This window comes from Asterias rubens, chromosome 5, assembly GCF_902459465.1.
Source record: "Asterias rubens chromosome 5, eAstRub1.3, whole genome shotgun sequence".
NCBI classification, from domain to species: Eukaryota; Metazoa; Echinodermata; class Asteroidea; order Forcipulatida; family Asteriidae; genus Asterias; species Asterias rubens.
The window spans coordinates 22,533,934-22,550,730 of NC_047066.1; the positions used below are offsets into that span (position 1 = coordinate 22,533,934).

At 37.3% G+C, this 16,797-nt stretch overlaps 1 protein-coding gene across 3 annotated transcripts; it reads left to right on the top strand.

Moving 5' to 3' along the window:
* The first annotated feature begins 19 nt into the window (after positions 1-19).
* Positions 20-16,626, top strand: LOC117289995 (sphingomyelin phosphodiesterase 4-like). 3 transcript variants are annotated; one of them, XM_033771198.1, is made up of 17 exons: positions 20-131; positions 1,210-1,293; positions 1,827-2,042; positions 2,732-2,834; positions 3,266-3,327; positions 3,989-4,149; positions 5,593-5,625; positions 7,966-8,179; positions 8,965-9,110; positions 9,509-9,599; positions 10,859-10,986; positions 11,416-11,579; positions 12,011-12,192; positions 12,998-13,240; positions 14,024-14,149; positions 14,484-14,612; positions 15,222-16,626. In XM_033771198.1, the coding sequence occupies exons 1-17, from the start codon at positions 57-59 to the stop codon at positions 15,579-15,581; spliced, it is 2,517 nt and encodes an 838-aa protein (XP_033627089.1). In that variant the 5' UTR covers positions 20-56; the 3' UTR covers positions 15,582-16,626. The 3 variants fall into 3 exon arrangements, with proteins under 3 accessions (XP_033627089.1, XP_033627091.1, XP_033627090.1); XM_033771200.1 differs by having other exon boundaries at positions 1,827-1,982; XM_033771199.1 differs by lacking the exon at positions 5,593-5,625.
* Positions 16,627-16,797: the final 171 nt, after the last annotated feature.

The window sequence follows — 16,797 nt, forward strand, 5'->3', positions numbered from 1 at the left end:
AATTCTCGCGTGAGTTTGCCAACTGGTTGACCTCTTGACCTCCAGGAGAAAGCAAGATGGCGGCGTCCTTGTTCGGAGCTACTTTGGGCATTTCTCCCGGATCAATGTCGATTACTTTGTCATCTAGATCGGTAAACATCCATCCGTTATTACTATGATTATTTTGGTCTTACTAGAAATGATTTTGTGTTTCTAGAAATTGTCAAAAGCTCCCATAATTCATAATTTATACTGTTGTAGTGTACGAATATGATTTTGTCGGCAGTAATTCACCGTTATTTTTAACAAACCATCCGATCCCATGCCATTAATTTACCCGCAAACCTTTCCAAATCTATTAACCCGTTCAGTTCATGCTTTCTCCCATGCCACACCTCTGTTGTGGCCTCAACAAATGCACCATTCCTTTCCTGTCTTTGCTTTGTGACGAGTATAGCTCTGGGGCACTCACGCACTGTGCTGTTCTGCTGACCGCTGACCGAGTGCTGTCGAGGCCACCAAAACAGACAACAACATTCAGTTCATTGGCATTGGACAGAAAAGATTTGTTTGTCTTTGGGTTGGTTTGGTGTTGAAATAAAACAAAAATGAAATGAAAGAATCAAAAACAGCCCGGCTAATCCTTTATTGCAGTTTTATTAAATAATAATAATGGGGCACATCATAATAAAAATTCTTCTTGGTCTTGAAAGACTTGATGGATACAATATCAAAAGTTGCAACATTTGCTGTTGTTTCTTAATTTGGATAATTTTTCGTATGGCGCCACCTCTTTTTCACTTATTTTTACAAGAATGGAAACTCATTGAGGTAAATTAGATATACATATCAAATAAAAGAGTGGTGGCGCTATGTGGAACTTTTGGAACTTTTTTTTTGTTTTAAGTTGTTTGGCATAAAACATTGTGAGTGCAGTGTAAACGAAAAGTAAAATGGTTGAATATTTCGATACACTGGTTATTGAGCCTTCTATCACACGTGACATTCACAGTATCGGCCAAAGATGGTGCTTTTTTAGGAATAACCTTAACCCTTAGTAGAGGACCCATAACCTTCAGTTCGTAATGAGAGGTTTTTTTTTCAGAGAAAGTTAATACTTTTTACAAAATTCAAAAGTGAACCTTTAACCTCAAAGCAGATATCCTTCAGGCAAAACACTGTGCCACTTTATAATTTTCTTAACCAGATAAAAAAAATTCTTTTTTACAGAGTGGAATATTAGACACATTTAATAAACCACTGAGACAGAGATGTGAAGAGATTGCAGACTTTATTCATAAACTATCAAGCAAGGTCAGTCATATTTTAGTTTTTTAATTTAGATAATTTAATATTAAAATGTAATGTGTGAACACTGAAATTATATTTATTTGTTGTGGAAAACGCTAGCTGTCACCAGTGTGCACTAAGTCTTTAAGAGAAGATATTTATTGTAGTACAGAAGTCTTCCAATCATTAGTGACAGCTTAAACGGACACGATGCCTTGGATTGATCGAGTTGGTCCATGGAAATCGTTTGAAACCATTTGTTACTAATTCGATATGGTTAGAAAGATATATGGAAAGTAGAATATAATTATCCACCAGACATGCCTCTTTTGTATGTAAGTAAAATTGAGTGGTTTTCCTTTTACTTTGCAAACTAACACAGTCTGCCATTTTATGGAGTCAAAAACTTGACTCTACAAATTGGCCGATCGTCTTAGTTCACGACGTATAAGGCCGTTGGTCCCATGAGAAAAAGGTAATAGGCCAATTACACCAAAAGAAAACTACACTTAATCTATGTATGTTAACTGAGGTTCCGTCTTTTTCTCCTACCCTAGGAGCTGCATGTTGTATATCAACCACTTCTAGAAAACATCTTTGGATATAACCAGAATTTCGGATGGGGGCTACAGACTGTCAGTCAGCAATCTTCTCGAGAGGATTTTCATATCATAAAAGAGTTTTTAGCTCCAAGAGGTCCTCTTATGACCATGGTATATAAACTGCAAGTAGATGGCATATTCAGATATGAGTTTCCTGTGTCATGTTTACCGGTAAGCTTATTATGCATCAAATTTAGCAAATGAAGTGTTAAAGAAAACTTGAAAATATTTGTGTGAAATCAACATTGAAACAGGGAACATGTCAGAAAAGGGACAACAACTCTCCTGGTTGTATGAAGGTCTTTAGTTGGAAAGTGTTAAAAACACTGAACACTATTGGTAATTACTCAACAAAAAAGTAAGCATAAAAACTTACTTGGTATCAAGCAATGGAGAGCTGTTAAAGGCAGTGGACACTATTGGTAATTACTCAAAATAATTATTGGCGTAAAACCTTTCTTGGTGACGAGTAATGGGGACAGGTTGATGGTATAAAACATTGTGAGAAACGGCTCCCTCTGAAGTGCCATAGTTTTTGAGAAAGAAGTTATTTTCCACGAATTTGATTTCGAGACCTCAGGTTTAGAACTTGAGGTCTCAAAATCAACCATCTAAACGCACACAACTTCGTGTGACGGGTGTTTTCTTCTGTCATTATTATCTCGCAAATTCGATGACTGATTGAGCTCAAACTTTCACAGGTTAGTTATTTCATGTATACGTTGAGATACACCAACTGTGAAGGCTAGTCTTTGACAATTACCATTAGTGTCCACTGCCTTTAATAGTATAAAACATTGTGAAAACTGAAAAGCAAATAATTATGTTGCTGATTGAAATTTCTTGTTTTTGTGTTTCAGGCTCCAACTAGAGACGCCTTACTGGATGGAGCTATGCCTGGTTTCTATTTGAATAAGCTGAGTTACCAGACCCAGGGTAGACCCCCTGTCTCAGTCCTCCTCAGTATCCTTTATGCTGTATTTAATTAAGGTCAATTGTGAATACCCAGCATTACAAAAAGAGAACCAAAGTTTGGTGAAGAGATTCCAAACTAGATGTTTAAAGACATTGAGGCACTGGGTTCTTGATAATTTTATTGAGGCGAATTTAATGTTATATTTTCCAGAACCAGGCATCAGCGTTATTGTAAAACAAGTTGTTTAAACCTGATTCAATACACTTTCCATAAAAAAAAAATCAAAATCCCTGTAAATTTTTAGAGCAGATCTGACAGCCCACCTTGACTCTGCATTGTGTTATGCATGTGTTAACATTTAAACTTGGCCACGTAATTTTTTGTAAACCATTCAGAATGGATAAATAATTTATGAATAATGCCTTCATCCTTAGTGGTCCATATAATTGCTAACATTCCTTAACTCATTTTTACACAGATGCCTTTGAATATTTCATGTATAGTTTTGCATATCTTATAATTTTTCGACATAAGCAACAGGTAAGTGTTACTTCCTGTCAAATGGGGAGAAAATGCCAGAAAAAACCTCTTTATATGTAGCTTGTATTCCGATTATCTTTTCTTGCATTCCCTAGAATTGTGAATGTTTTGCTTAGAAACATTAGCAGGGAAGTAAACCTCAACCGCCATTGCTCAATTAGAATTGATGATCTTCATTGAGTTATTAGTCACGTGTAAACATTTTTTACTTCTTGCTCATCTATACAAAGCTAAAGAGGCATTTGGTAAGAAATGGATCATAACACATATATCAGCAATAATCCCTGTTACTATTAATAATTTCTGGTATTGAACCCAAGGATGTCTAAAAAATAAACAAAATCACTGTTTACTCAGATGCCTGAGGAAACCTGTAGACAAGGATGTCTCGCAATGCACCAGACACACTGAACTGAACCCCCTCTTTCATGATCAGTGTTCTGGATTGTGAAGTGTGCACTACCTATTCTAGTACCCATTTATACCCCTGGGTGGAGAGAAGCAATTATTGTAAAGTATCTTGCTCAAGGACACAAGTGTCACGACCGGGATTCAAACCCACACTCCGGTGACTTAACCACCAGAACTTGAACTTGATGCTCTTAACTCGGTCATGACACAATGATCAATGTATGTTTGATATACATCCTCTCCCATACAGAGTCAACAACAGTGGGTAGAATCAGAAGATTGGCTGTATCCCCGTCTTCTCAGTGACTACTTGCATTACTTCTTGCCAATTGATGGCACCAGTCTACCCTTGACTCCCTTCACTTCAAGCACTCAGGTATCCAGCCACCAGGGTCACTCACCATCTTACAGGTATGTCTTAACCATCTAGTTTATGCACATATCATGAGGGCACTATTCATGCTGTTTAGTCTACATAAATTAGATTCATTACTATGTACATAAAGTCATATTGGAAGAGTCCATATTGCTAGCATAGATACAGAATATACAATGTAATACCCGTCGTCATGACTCCAGTCCTCTACTTAAATCTCTCCACTGGCTTCCCGTAAAAGAAAGAATTCTCTTCAAAGTACTTTTGTTTGTTTTTAAAGCCTTCCATGACCAGACGCCATTATATATCAAGGATTGCTTTACTTTTCATAACCCATCTCGCCCTAATCTTCGCTCTTCTCGAGACCCATTTTTGCTTACCATTCCTAGGACCCGTAGCAAATCTGGCGATCGCACATTCATTGTTACTGCATCCACAGAATGGAACAACATCCCTTCTTTCATTAAAGCCGCTAAATCCACTGACCAATTCAAAAAACTTCTGAAAACACATCTCTTCCCTGTTTAGGCTTTTCTCTTTTTCTCATGCTTTTCAAACATTGTGTATGTAGCTTTTTCGAAGGTTTTTGTAATTGTTTAATTGTGCTTTTGTTTTTCAGTTTTTGTAAGCGCTATGATATAGTTTTCTATGGGGAGCGTTTCTAAATACCTGTTATTATTATTATTATTATCGGCCCATATACATACGCGCCATAAGCCGTACACAAAAATTCCTGGTTCTTTATGGATGCGCTAAAAAGTCACATGCTGGTGGAAGATGAACATGGGAGATAGGCTAATAGCAGCGCCCATGCCAGAACCCACGTATGTACGCGCCGCCGATCTAGGTGTTATATTCTATATCTGTGAACCCAGTAGCCATGGAGTTGGTATTCCCATTTAGATCCATACTGGGTAATGAATTAACAGGATGAATGTAAAGTATTAAGTAACTGGCAATCCATGATGACACTGTAGTTTAATCTTGAATAGTGCATTCCTTCATCGATCCTCACACCTACATGGCCATGGCTCTAGTCATACCATTAAAACATGAACATGGACGATTAACCTGAAGAAAACCAGTACCAGGAGCGTTTATTTTAGTTAAAATGTACTGTTGTGACTAAAACAAGCCAGTAGGGCTAATTATGACCCTTTTCCAAATCAGAGCTTTGGCTTTGGATGCGGCTTCAGGCTCCGTTCTCTCGCCTGAAGCCCTGAGCACGTACGCAAAGCACACGCAATTGTCAAAACAACCGTAGGGCCAAGCTAGCCTTAGCCGAATCCAAAGCCGAAGCCGGTGTTCAAAAAGGGCCTATTTGGTTGCAGATAGTCTAAGTGTAGTATTGTAGCAGATGAAGTTGCTCACAATCCACAATGCAGTAGTGATGGTTCTGCATACCAAAGGGACCCGAAGATATTAGGGTTTTGAGATAACAGTTGTTAATCTGTCCATGATGCATCATTTCATTACAGGGTTCCTCAATACGGCGTACTCTATCAATATTTGTAAGTTTCTTTTCCTCAGCACAGTTTTGTACCCAGGGGAGATGTATTTGGTTTATGTAGGCAGCACGCACTTACATGTATCATGGTTTAAATATCTAGAAAATATTCACTAGACTACAGATCATATGTGGCCTCACTGGAACAAAACTGTTTCAAAATGTTTAACAAAAGACTTCTTGTTTGTTGTTAGCTGAGTTCAAGAAGTTTTGACAGCTAAAGTTAATCTGAGAAAACACTTGACTGCAAAGCTTGCTCAAGTCATGACGTTGGGTTCTGAGTGCTGTATGATCGTTGGCCCAGTGGATATTGCGACTCTCCTTATTCTTTAAAAAAAAATTGTTTTCTGACTGTCACCATTGTTGAAGCCATTTGCTTTAATATGCATTTCAACATACGGGATGCATTTTTTTAACTTGCTGGGAAAACTTGGAATGGTTACTAAAAATGCCTAATTTATTACAAGCGCTAACAAATTACAGTGATATAAGGGGAAGTTACTGTTCCTAAAAGTAGTAGCAAATTAATACATCAAATGATGAATGAAATGCATCCAGAACAAAAGCTACTGGTCTTTGAGCGCACTCCATTTACATTGTATATTTTCACACACGGTGTTCCCTAAAAGCCTGTCTAAAAGTGGCTAGAAATGATAAAACAATGGACAATGGAGGTAACTAATTCTTTGATTCAAGGATAATTTGAAAAGAAATTACATGTACAGTGTAGATCATCTTTGCTCAGTTTAGACTTTGGTTATGGTTAAATTCATTTGCTGATACATACATTATAGCAACGCCCAAATTAAATTAAATTCAACCATTGCACAGCAAAAAGTTAGCACAATTATAAATGTATACAGCAATATTTGTGAAAGGAACATCTTGCGTTGCACATTAATCTGGGATCAAGGTTGCAAACCATTATCATTTATGCACTACATTTAGGTCACCCCTGGTTACAAGGGTCTTTGTCTGCCATCTCATTTGCTATAATAATGCTTCATTTGCTTTTAGGCAGTAGCAGATATTATGTTTCGTTGGTATGTAGTACATGTTGTTTTGTTTGGATAAGTGGTATGCATGATCAGGGCGATTGCCCTGTCTAACTACATTATGTTTAAAGGGACACGTTGCCTTGGATAGGGTGAGCTGGTCTATAAAAAGTGTTTGATAACCGTTTGTTATGATGTTTGGAAAGGTGTTTTAAAAGTAGAATATAATGATCCACACCAACATGCTTCGAAATTGCTTGGTTTTCCTTTTACTTTGTGAACCAACATGGTCGTTCGTTTTATGGAGTCAAAAACTTGACTCCACAAAATGGCGTGCCGTGTAAGGTCTCAAAATCAAGCATCTGAAAGCACACAACTTGTGCAACGGGTGTTTCCTCTTCCATTATTCTCTCACAACTCCGACAACCAATTGAGTTCAAATTTTCACAGGTTTGTTATTTTATGCGTATATGTTGAGATACACCTAGTGGGAAGACTGGTCTTTGACATTTACCAAAGGTGTCCGGTTCCTTAAACTGATTGAATTTTTATAGTTGATACAACTACATACATGTATACAATTCAACTAAGTGGGCAAATCATGTAGCACTGATTAAGCTTACGCCAAATACTGATACGAATTGTGGACAACTCTGTGTTTAGACAACAGTTTGAAACTGTTATTGACCTTTGACATGATGACGGTATGCATGGCTCTTGCATGATAGCACTAATAGAAATGCAACATTTATTTATGTGATGGGAAGCTTTGGTTGCATGTGCCTCTTTGCTTTCAATACTTTGGTTTTCATTGATGTATAGTGACTTAGTGTGACATTTGGTTGTGTTTTGAGTTTTAAACTTTTAAAGAAGTTTTTAATGCGTTTTTTATACACAGTGTGAAGCGCTTTATAATCATCAAACATTATTATACATGTAGATAAAAAATTTGACATATAATATATGAAAAATTTGCATTGGGATAAAGAATATTCATTTTAGTTTTTACCCATACACCGATGTGTATTAGCACTGTATACTCAGTACTTTCCCGAGTCCTGTGAAAAAATATCACAGGCATGTTTCTCGGCAGGATTTGAACCCCTGACCCTTGCAATTCTAGAGCATTGTCTTACCAACTAGACTACTGAAGTTGCCCGGTAGCCAGAGGCAGTTCAAATCCTATTTGCGGGTATCGCACTGATATAATGGATGTTAAACTTGACCACCTTGATACAAGAGACTGTTGTACACAAGTTCAATTATAATTTTAAAAATATTTATCTATATCAAATTATGAAAACATGATGAGAACAAATTTGATTTATGGTTGATTTGATTGAACGCAGGTACTCCAGTGAGTTACAGCACAACCAACTATTCCGTAGTGAGGTCACTGGTAGTAAACATCGTCAACCTTTACTCAATCTCAACCAATCATCACAGATGGAGTCAGGTAGTAGAGAAACATGGCGTAGTGAGATACTTCTACAAGCATTGGGAGAGCTCTGGTTAAATCAGAATATGCTACAATCAAAACAAGGATTCAGGCAACACGTTAGGGTAAACAAAACTTTTAGAAGTCAGACTTAAATCTTTATGATTTTCTCAATTTATCAGAGTAAGCAGCTTTCGGAAGAAAACACAAATTTGGACTGTGATAGCAGTTGCACATCTTATTCCTTGCCAATCTATAAATCATGCAAAACCAGGGGTGGATTTCACAAATATTTAGGACTAATCTTAACTTAGGACGAGCCAAAGGTTTTTTATATCTCCTAGGACTAGTCCGTCCTAAATCTTTTTGAAAATCGATCCCTGGGGTGGGAGAGTGTGGTATATTGTTGTTCATTTGTGACATATTATTCAGTCTCTTTACATTAGCATAACAGTTTATTTGAGGTTATCAAACGGTCTATCATAAGAATAGGAATGATTGAAGTTTGAATTTTGTGTTCATGTTTATGAAAAGAAATGTTTCACGACCTTACAGATACAATAATACAAATACATGTATTGGAGTATTAGTGCCTATATGGCGCATGTATAGATTACTAAACAAGGTACTCAATGTAGTATATACATGTACACATTTTCAGAAAGATAGGTTATTGCAGAGATGAATTCTGAGAGCCAATTATGTAGCACCGTATAAGGGTTTACAAGGTGTTGGGACGCACACAGCAGCCACAGCCAGGAACACTGAGGCAAACCCCTTGTCTTATTGATAAGTGCACTGTCATTGTCATTTCACTGTAGGTGACTTTCTCTTTGAAACACAACAAAGTACAAATTTACACATGTACTTTTCCCAAAAGGTGATGTTGCGCTTTTTCTTTTAATATTAGGAGAACTACATTCCTAGCTCAGATCATGTGAGGGTGGTTCGAATCCTGGTGAAGCATCTACATTTCTTTGTGAATTCAGCGCGGCCACCATTATCACTATCTGCATACCAACATCCTGAACAAGACCAACTGGAAGAATTCAAGAGGTAAAAAAAAAGAAAAGCAGTAATTTTCTCAAAGAAATGCAGAAATCAGTCTATAAAATTCAAATAAGAAATCTTTCCTGCCATTACGTGTATGTTTAAAACAGGTTTTTAAAATTAGAAAACATGTTATTAAACGAACCAAATTATTCCTCTTTGTCAAAATGAGGTATTGGAATATTTGTTGAATGATTTGGGGTTGAACAATTGAAATTGGCTGGAGTGGGACTCAAACCAGCGACCTCTAGATTAACGTACCAACTCTCTACCAACTGAGCTGTCTATATGTAGCCCTTTATTGTCTGTCTCCCTATTTTTTGTCAATGACTAAAACACAATTATTTATACAAGTACTTCTTATTTTTGTTACAATGCCTAAGCTTTTTGATTTCATCTGATAGATATGTGATTCCACAGTTCATCAAGAAAAAATTGTACGTATTTCTACGACATGGATTTGACAACTGGCCTCTGGATTCAACCTTTAGACAGGTATGTAGAGGTAGAGCAGTCTGGGAACATAGTAATTATGGCAGACCTTCGTTTATAGAAATAGAAGGAGCTCTTTTAATCGCTCTCCTGAGAATACTCAGGAGCTCAATTTGAGCTCCTAAAAAATCACTCTTCTTAGATTGTCCAGGAGCTCAATTTGTTTGACTAGCATACTCAGTTTATGATTACTAAAATGGTCAGGTCGGATCGGACGTACACAAATAAAATTTACAGATAAAATAAAATAAAACGTTCAATAAAACAACCCCGATCCCACTCCCGTGTGACAAAATACCGCACGATTTTAAGGTTTTATGTTTCCTTTTTTTTAAAAATGTTTTCACATTTGATATAAAGCATTAGAAAATACACATTTTCTTACGAGAAAATACGTCGTTGATCCATGGTTGATCTACTAGTAGTGGAGTATTGCACGGACGACGTATACAGCAGAGTGTGTGTGTACGTCATGTAGTAATAATGTACCCGGCTGCGAGTTCGTAAAGCTAGCAATCTGTTAATTGCGCTGCTCAATCTCGAGATTGCACAACAGATGTTCATTGAGCTAGGTACACCGACGGTATGCGCTTCGCCCTCGCATTTGCGCCGCCTGGAAATGCGCTAAAACTCCCACGTGACACGTTGAGTCTTGTCTCAATGCAATTATTGCTGGTTCGTGTAGATTTTACCAATAGGGGGCGTTTAATATTACGCTAGTGCATCGTTCCAAAGCGACCTCTAGCGCTCAATGTTTCTTTTATTTATTGTCGCACGCAAAGTAACAACGACTGGCGTGTATTCTGCTTTTGTGTTATAAATAAAATACACTGTTATGATCAAGGAGGAGCGCTGTCGATCGCACACCTGAAGACAGCCCCAGGAGCGCGGTAGGAGCGCGAGGGCGATCGCGCTCCTCAAAAACGAAGGTCTGTTATGGTGTGTAATTTTTCAGAATTACAGCTAATTCACTTGATCAAGTTGGAGCTTAAAATACCATTGGAGCAGACGAGCAAATGTTCAACATTTACAGTGACCCAATGTGCATTATTCCAGACCAAGGCCTTTGTATAAACAAATGTGATATACTGGAATATTTCTATTCTTTGCTTCTTTTGGCAAATATTATTTCTTTACAAACAAAGTAAAGTGTAGCCCACAATTTGATTCTTTTTTACAAATGTCTCTACTTCCAAAACAGTACCCTTTACAAAATGCATCAGGCTTATTGAGTCCTTAACATGGTTGGCTTTTGCTTGCAGATGTTGGAGGTTTGGTTGAGCTATATCCAGCCATGGCGCTATGTAGATCAATCTGGAGAAACAGAAAGATCTCCAAGAGGTCCAATGAGAGAAACTCAGAAGGACAAACCAATACAAGAAGAAAGATGGTAAGAGATTAAGGGATTGGTGTGACATTGGAGTACTATGTGAGAGACCTACATAATAAGTGATACAGCTGAAAAAGAACCCAGTGCACTTAATGGAAAAGAGAAGGGTTTCGCCCCGGTGTTCCTGGCTGTGGCTGCTGCATGCGCCGTAGCACCATGTACATGTAAACCATTACATGGTGTGCTAAGGATTAGGTCTCATAATTCAAAGGCTTTGTCCTACTCACCGTGCAGTATCCTTTGGAAAAGGGGCATTATAAATACGGTTATTATTTAATAATATTAAGGACTGGATAGAGAGATCTTGATACCCGTTTGACAGACCACATTTAGGCAATCAGAGGGAGCAGGGTCGTTGCAAAGATTTAAACTCAGAACAAAAGCCTACGTACATGTACTGGTTTATATGTGTCTGTATGTTCTTTGCAGGTTAAAGTTCATCTCAAGCAATCTCATGTTCTACACGGTGCTATTCCAGGAATTTTTGCCCAGGGCATTCCGTCAAGACTTGACTAGCCCTAAAAATGCCATTGTATTATTCCGTGTTGCTAAGGTTCTTGCACAGAGCAATCTTGCTATGGTTCTCCAAGAAGGTAAGACCGCAGAGTCTCAACATATGCATACAAGATAAAATAACAAACTTGTGAAAATTTGAACTCAATTGGTCGTCGAAGTTGCGAGAAAATAATGAAAGAAAAAACACCCTTGTCGCACAAACTTTGTGCTTTCAGATTCTTGATTTCCTTAGCTGAGGTGTACAAAATCAAATTCAATTTTGTGTGTGAGAAATAACTTCTGTTACTTCAGAGGGAGCCGTTTCCAACAATGTTTTATACTATCAACATCCTTCCATTGATCGCTAACAAGTAAGATAGCTAACAATTATTTTGAGCAAATTACCATAAATATCCAGTGCCTTTAACTGTTAATCAAGCCCTTGTGATTCCAGTGCAATTTGTTTATTGATATGTATTATCATCATCCTGGCCATCTCATTCATATCCTATTATATTCCTCTTACTAGCCGAGAGAAGTCTTTATGAGGATTATGGTTCACCACATCATGGCCACTCTGCTTCATATGGAAGTAGTTTCCTGACCCCTAAGCCTAATCCATCTGTACCTGACTTGGGCTCCCAAGTAGCTGAGCTTGAGACCCCTGGATTCATGTATACACTACTGTACAGCAATGATGTCAAAGCTCTGGTAAGTTTTAGGGTTCATTGAGTTCATGTTTCTTTATTCATCCTCTGTAATAGCGCCCTGAGCACTTTTGTGGATTTGTGCGCTCTATAAGACCTCGTTATTATTATTATTATTATTATTATTATTATTATTATTATTATTATTATTGATTTATAACTACATTTTTACCTAGTCAGTTTCCCTTGTGGCTCATCATGTATAATAGGCTGAATATAGAAATGCTGTGTTTCTTTTATTCAGATTTGTTGAACCAAAACAAGGGTTTTCTTTTCAGGAAAGTATTCAGGCTCTTTCTTTGTTCAATTAAGAAACCATGTATGCTCATGTTCACCAAAAGTTTTACAAAAAGGTGATCTTAACATGGTTTGTCCCTGGGTGCCTTGCATGGCTTAATCGTTGTTTCTTGTGTAATGAGGGTCAGTGATCTGCACCAGTCAACACAAAGACACCCATCTCAAAAAGACAGTCCTTTCGAGCCTGTTTCACTTGCTCGCAACGAGGCGTGTGGACTCGATGGGGTTAATAAGACGCTCGTTACAGCCCTCGTTTCCCCCTGCGAGCCTCGATTGGAAATTTAAGGGCTGTACTGTATCTATCAAAACGTCAATGAGACCCAATAAACACACATCGTTGTATCTTTCAGGGTTATTCCTTGATGAAAACCAAGCTTGTTATCATACTTGCTGTGGAATCATATGTTCTTAATTTGTTCAAATAAGGGCATCTTTACAATTAAGTTTTCTCCTGTTTACCTTGCACACCCATGCCAACAATTCAATTGTATATTTTTCTAAAACTTTGCTAGATTGAGAGATTGTTACAGAATGTTCACCAAGCTCAGATCACAGTATCCAACTTAAGTTACACACCGGTCACCAATGATGGAGAGGGCTTCTTGTCTTGGTTTTCACAAAGTACCTTCAGTGACCCTAGAAGTCAAAGGTTACAGGGTCATCTTCAGCTGCAGGATGATATTGGTCCAGTAGACACCAACAAGTTGTGTAGATACTTGGAATATACAAAGGATTATCTCTCCAAAGTGTTTCAGGTAATTAAATGAATTAAATTGTTTTGGATTCTGTGTGCAGTCCCATTATGTCAAACTGAATTACCGAAGCTTTGTTGCAAACTTTGTAAATATTAACCTCAAGTCTCTCTTTAAAAGCAAAGCATTGATTTGGCATCAAGACAGGCTCCATGACTGTTTGGTCCTTGGTTTAACAAGGATAGGTACATGTATAACCAACGACAGAGCTTTATTTTGAAAATCAAAGATTTGATTTCAAAGTCTCTCTAAGGGTGTCACATTATAAAGAAAACTGAAAAGATGGCCTGTGGTTTTCCCCATCATAATATTTATTCTGCAAAACATTTCTACGCACATCACTAAAAATGCAGTTTTCAAGCAGTGTAATGAGTAAGCTTGGGCGATATCATGATATTATCAAATATCGCGATATTAATTTGGAAACGATTTCGATATCGGATGGATTTGGTTTTAATCGAAATATCGATATATATCGCGATATATCACGATAATCGCGATATATCGCAATATCGATTAAATATCGCGATGTATTTTCTAGCTGAGACATCTTGCACCCCATAGGTTTGGAGTAAAACCAGAAGAATAGGTCATTAGAACACCTCTCTTAAGCTATGACTGTCTCTTCTACAACTTTCACTTGGAGTTTGAAGACTGATGATGTCAAATTTCATTAATCGCGATTATATCGAATATCGCGATGTATTGTCGGTGATATATCGTGAATAAAATAAATCGATATCGCCCAAGCTTAGTAATGAGTATGATTGATTTGTGGTTTTGCAGGTAAATGCACCGTCACTACTTGAAGAGTCAATAAATGGTGGATCCAATGGGAGTACAGCCATTAACGAGAATGGCCAACCACCACATTGTGTCAATGGACAGTTGAGTCCAAAGGGTCGCTTCCAGGCAAGTAGTCATTATTCTTAAAAGCTTGTTGTCATAACAATCAATACTAGCGACATTAATACATTCATACTTCAGGAAAACAGTAAGAAATTGTACAAGGACGCAGAAGTTAACAATATGCTATTATGTTCACCTCATGTCATGTAAACAGCTCCACCATCCAAGATAACTAACCACAATCAACCTTAACACTAGAGGGCGCACTTGTTATAAACCAAGGACACAACAGCCTTTCAATGCCATATTGAACTTGGACAGTATTTTAGACCAAGTATTTCTCTGGTTTGAACTTCGTAAGGTCTTACATAGAATCTAATTTGTTTAATATCCATAGATGATGAATAAACTACGCAAGTTTGAGATCGCGTACCGAGGTGACCCTGAGCTTCAGCCAATCAGAAGCTTTGAAAATGCGTACCTTGTTCGCAAGCTGTATGCACTCTCGTCAAACTTTAACACTACGGTAAGATTGATTTGAAGATTATCTGACTGATCTGGCAGGTCGATTTTCAAAACTTGTAATTTAAATTATTATTCACTGAAAACCAACAAATAACAATGTCGAAATAATAATAAAAACAGACAGTTACACAGGATAGCGTTGACAAATTTGACCATCAATGCATGGTGTGTTGACATAGCAGAGTCATAAGGTCATCTATTTCATTCCTTAAACTATCTCGTACTGTCAAGTATGTTGTTCAATTAAACTTAATTTCAATATAAGAACCCTGCCTGACCGCGCAGAAACCCATTTAACTTGGTGTCTGGGATCAATTAAAGTCAAGGGTCATGCTTAATATTGGGATTTAGAACCAACACCCAAACTACTGTTCTAGGGTTAGGCCTATCGGCCATGTTGTGCCAGTAACTGTAAACCTCATTTGAATGTTCTGAAGGGTGTGACGGAGAGATTTAAAGTTAAAAGTAATAAGGGAATGAATCTAGTAAGATTGTACAGTTTGGTTAGTTGTTCAAACTGCTATGGAACAAACTTTCTTCATTGTACAGTCTACTTCAATTTGAGAACCAAACTAAACCCATGTGCTTGTGTGTTTTCTCATTTATTTAGTTTGGTGATAAAGTCTCTGAGGTGTATCGTCGAGCAGATTTCAGTGGAGCTTTAGCTAAGCAGATCTTCACTGCACCTCCATCAATCCCAACCCATAGACAGACGGCCATTCCAACGCCCCCATACCGTGCCTCCCCTCAACAACAAACATGCAATCCAAGATTGAGTCTTCGTTTTCTAGCTAATTACTACACTCTAGCTAAGCTGGTACTGCTCTCGCTGATTCTTTGGTTATTTATTGGCTTTGGACCTACTGGAATATTACTCACGCTAGTGTTCTTGACTGTGCTCTACATCTTTTTCAGCGGGGTGGTGTACACAGTTAGACAACATTCACACACACATGAGCATATTGAATAATATACAAGCACATGGTGCAGCCAACATGGATTCAGTTCGGCTATAAACCATTATAGACTTGACTCATTGTTGTACCTATAATGACTACCAAGGAGAACCCAGTCAAATGTCGGATGGATAAAGTGTGTATTTACACCAATGAAGGACTTGGTAAACTCTAGTTTGGAATCAGTACTCTACTGGGTACAATGTATGTTTCACAATTGTCATCATGGAGGACTTTGACAAATTGAATTAGTTGGCTAAACCTATAAGTACATTGTAAATTGACTTGTGGAAGACTTGGTCAACTTTAATCATAAATTGCAGGGTTGAAACAATACATCAGTAAATGTTCACATCTAAACAGGGTTGAAATAATAAGTTGCAATATTTTGCACTGCGTTTAATTTCAACACTGCATGGTAAAAAGGGAAGTTGAAAGTTATACTGGTAAATAAATACTTGTCTAAACATAAAATCACACTATGTGTCTTGGCAATGAGGTTTTGATTAAAATACACTAGGAAAAGTTGTATCAAAAAGAGTCAAGATCTTTGTATACAAAGTGCTGTCTTGTAACCATTTCAGTAAAAAATTTCATCTTGTTATGAGGTGTTCCAGAAAATGCAACGATGTACACACAAACCGAGGTATACACATGCAAGTCACTCAATACTGACACGCAAACTAAGAATGAAAATTGTTACAACACTTTTAACAATAAACAAGTTTTGTTCTCAGTGTATTGAAAGTTTTGATGTTAATCAATCCATGAAGTCTAGGCTATCTGAGGATTAAAGTACAACTTTTTGTTTAACATGTACATCCATGAAGATCATATCTCAAAAGTATGCCATCTCAATGTTGCAACTGTCCATTACAGTTCAAAATTATACATAAAGATATTGGAACACACTTCTAATGTGATAAGTCAATTGAAACACTATTTTCAAACAAGTATTACCCTGTCTCTCAGTTGTTTAATGATTTTTTTCAAACTTTTATCTGTGGCATCCATCAAGTTAGCCGTCATATAAACCACAAAGTATATGTCATGTAACGATGAAACGGTGTATTGAAACCGACAATGATGCAATTATTATTTTTAGAAATAAAAATTAAACTTGTAAATTATACCAGGTGTTGTTATTAAAGGCAGTGGACACTATTGGTAATTGTCAAAGACTAGCCTTCACAGTTGGTGTATCTCAACATATGCATAAAATAACAAACC

Coding starts and splice junctions, on each gene's coding strand:
- LOC117289995 (XM_033771198.1), top strand. CDS start 57: ATGGCGGCGTCCTTGTTCGGAGCTACTTTGGGCATTTCTCCCGGATCA. Junction 2,835..3,265: donor CCCTGTCTCAGTCCTCCTCA/GTATCCTTTATG, acceptor ATTTTTACACAG/ATGCCTTTGAATATTTCATG. Junction 14,613..15,221: donor CGTCAAACTTTAACACTACG/GTAAGATTGATT, acceptor TCATTTATTTAG/TTTGGTGATAAAGTCTCTGA.